The sequence below is a fragment of the Pterocles gutturalis genome, unplaced genomic scaffold (genome assembly GCF_000699245.1).
Source record: "Pterocles gutturalis isolate BGI_N339 unplaced genomic scaffold, ASM69924v1 scaffold13524, whole genome shotgun sequence".
Classification (NCBI taxonomy): Eukaryota; Metazoa; Chordata; class Aves; order Pterocliformes; family Pteroclidae; genus Pterocles; species Pterocles gutturalis.
Genome location: NW_010130823.1, coordinates 12,661 through 13,607, shown reverse-complemented (window position 1 = coordinate 13,607; position 947 = coordinate 12,661). Strand labels below are relative to the sequence as shown.

At 60.3% G+C, this 947-nt stretch overlaps 1 protein-coding gene across 1 annotated transcript in view; it reads left to right on the top strand.

Annotated features, from left to right (window-relative positions):
* The window catches only part of ACACB (acetyl-CoA carboxylase beta), a gene marked incomplete at its 5' end in the record, with an annotated part of 9,841 nt that extends 9,015 nt beyond the window's left edge, over positions 1-826 (top strand). Inside the window, 2 exons of the mRNA XM_010080368.1 lie at positions 2-34; positions 686-826. Of these exons, the coding sequence (XP_010078670.1) occupies positions 2-34; positions 686-826 (174 nt within the window). The remainder of the gene's footprint in view (position 1; positions 35-685) is intronic.
* Between the last annotated feature and the right edge of the window lie 121 nt (positions 827-947).

Here is a 947-nt window from a genome sequence, read left to right as displayed (position 1 = left end):
GCGCTGGTTCATGGAGACGGAAGGAGCCGCCAAGGTACCCCCAGCCCCGGCTTCCCGAGGCATCCCTGCGGCCAGGGGGTCCTGAGGGCTGTCGCCTTGCTCTCCTGTTGCTCGGCCATTTCGTTGGTGCCTCTCTGAGGGTTTAAGCGTGCGATGGGAGTTGCCCTTCTGCAGCCTGCGGCAGGGCAGGCGGCCGAGCAGCCCTGAGCCTGGGGCGGGCTCTTCGAAGCGGGTGACCTCAGGTGGATGCTGGTGCTCGGCAATAGCAAAGTGACCCCCAAATAAACACACCTATCCTCATTTTCTACCGCAAGATAGGGCAGAAGAGAGATTTGGGGTTTTTGCATTTGAGCTGCTCCAAGTGCCACGACACACACATCACCATGTCAGTCCTGTAATTGCTGAGCAGGGAAGTGAGGGCGTGCAAAGGAAACGTATTTTACCTTCACTTTGTGCATTTTAAACTGTCCGCGAAGCTTTCCCCAGTTTCAGTTTCCAGACTGAACCTTTTCCCCAGCGGCTGTTACATGAGAGTGTGCCATGCTGCGCCGTTCGTGCAGGGCTGAGTAGAAAAACCCCATTGCCTGCCTGTCTCGGGGGAGGAAGAAGCCCAAGGATGCAGCAGAAAGGGGGGGGCTCAGGCTGTGCAGGCAGCAGGACCCCCCCACGGTGCTGCTCTCCCCAGGGCTACCTGTGGGACAACAACCAGGTGGTGGTGGAGTGGCTGGAGAAGCACATGCAGGAGGAGGACGGCACCCAGTCGGCCATCTGGGAGAACATCAAGTACTTGAAGCGGGACTACGTGCTCAAGCACATCCGGAGGTGAGCGGCCGTGGGAGCTGGGGTGCGAAGGGCAATGCTGTCCCCTGGGGTGGGGACAGGGTGGAGATGAGGCTGTTCTTCAGCCCCGGAGGGAGCTGGCCGGTCCCTTCTGGCCTGACGCCGGG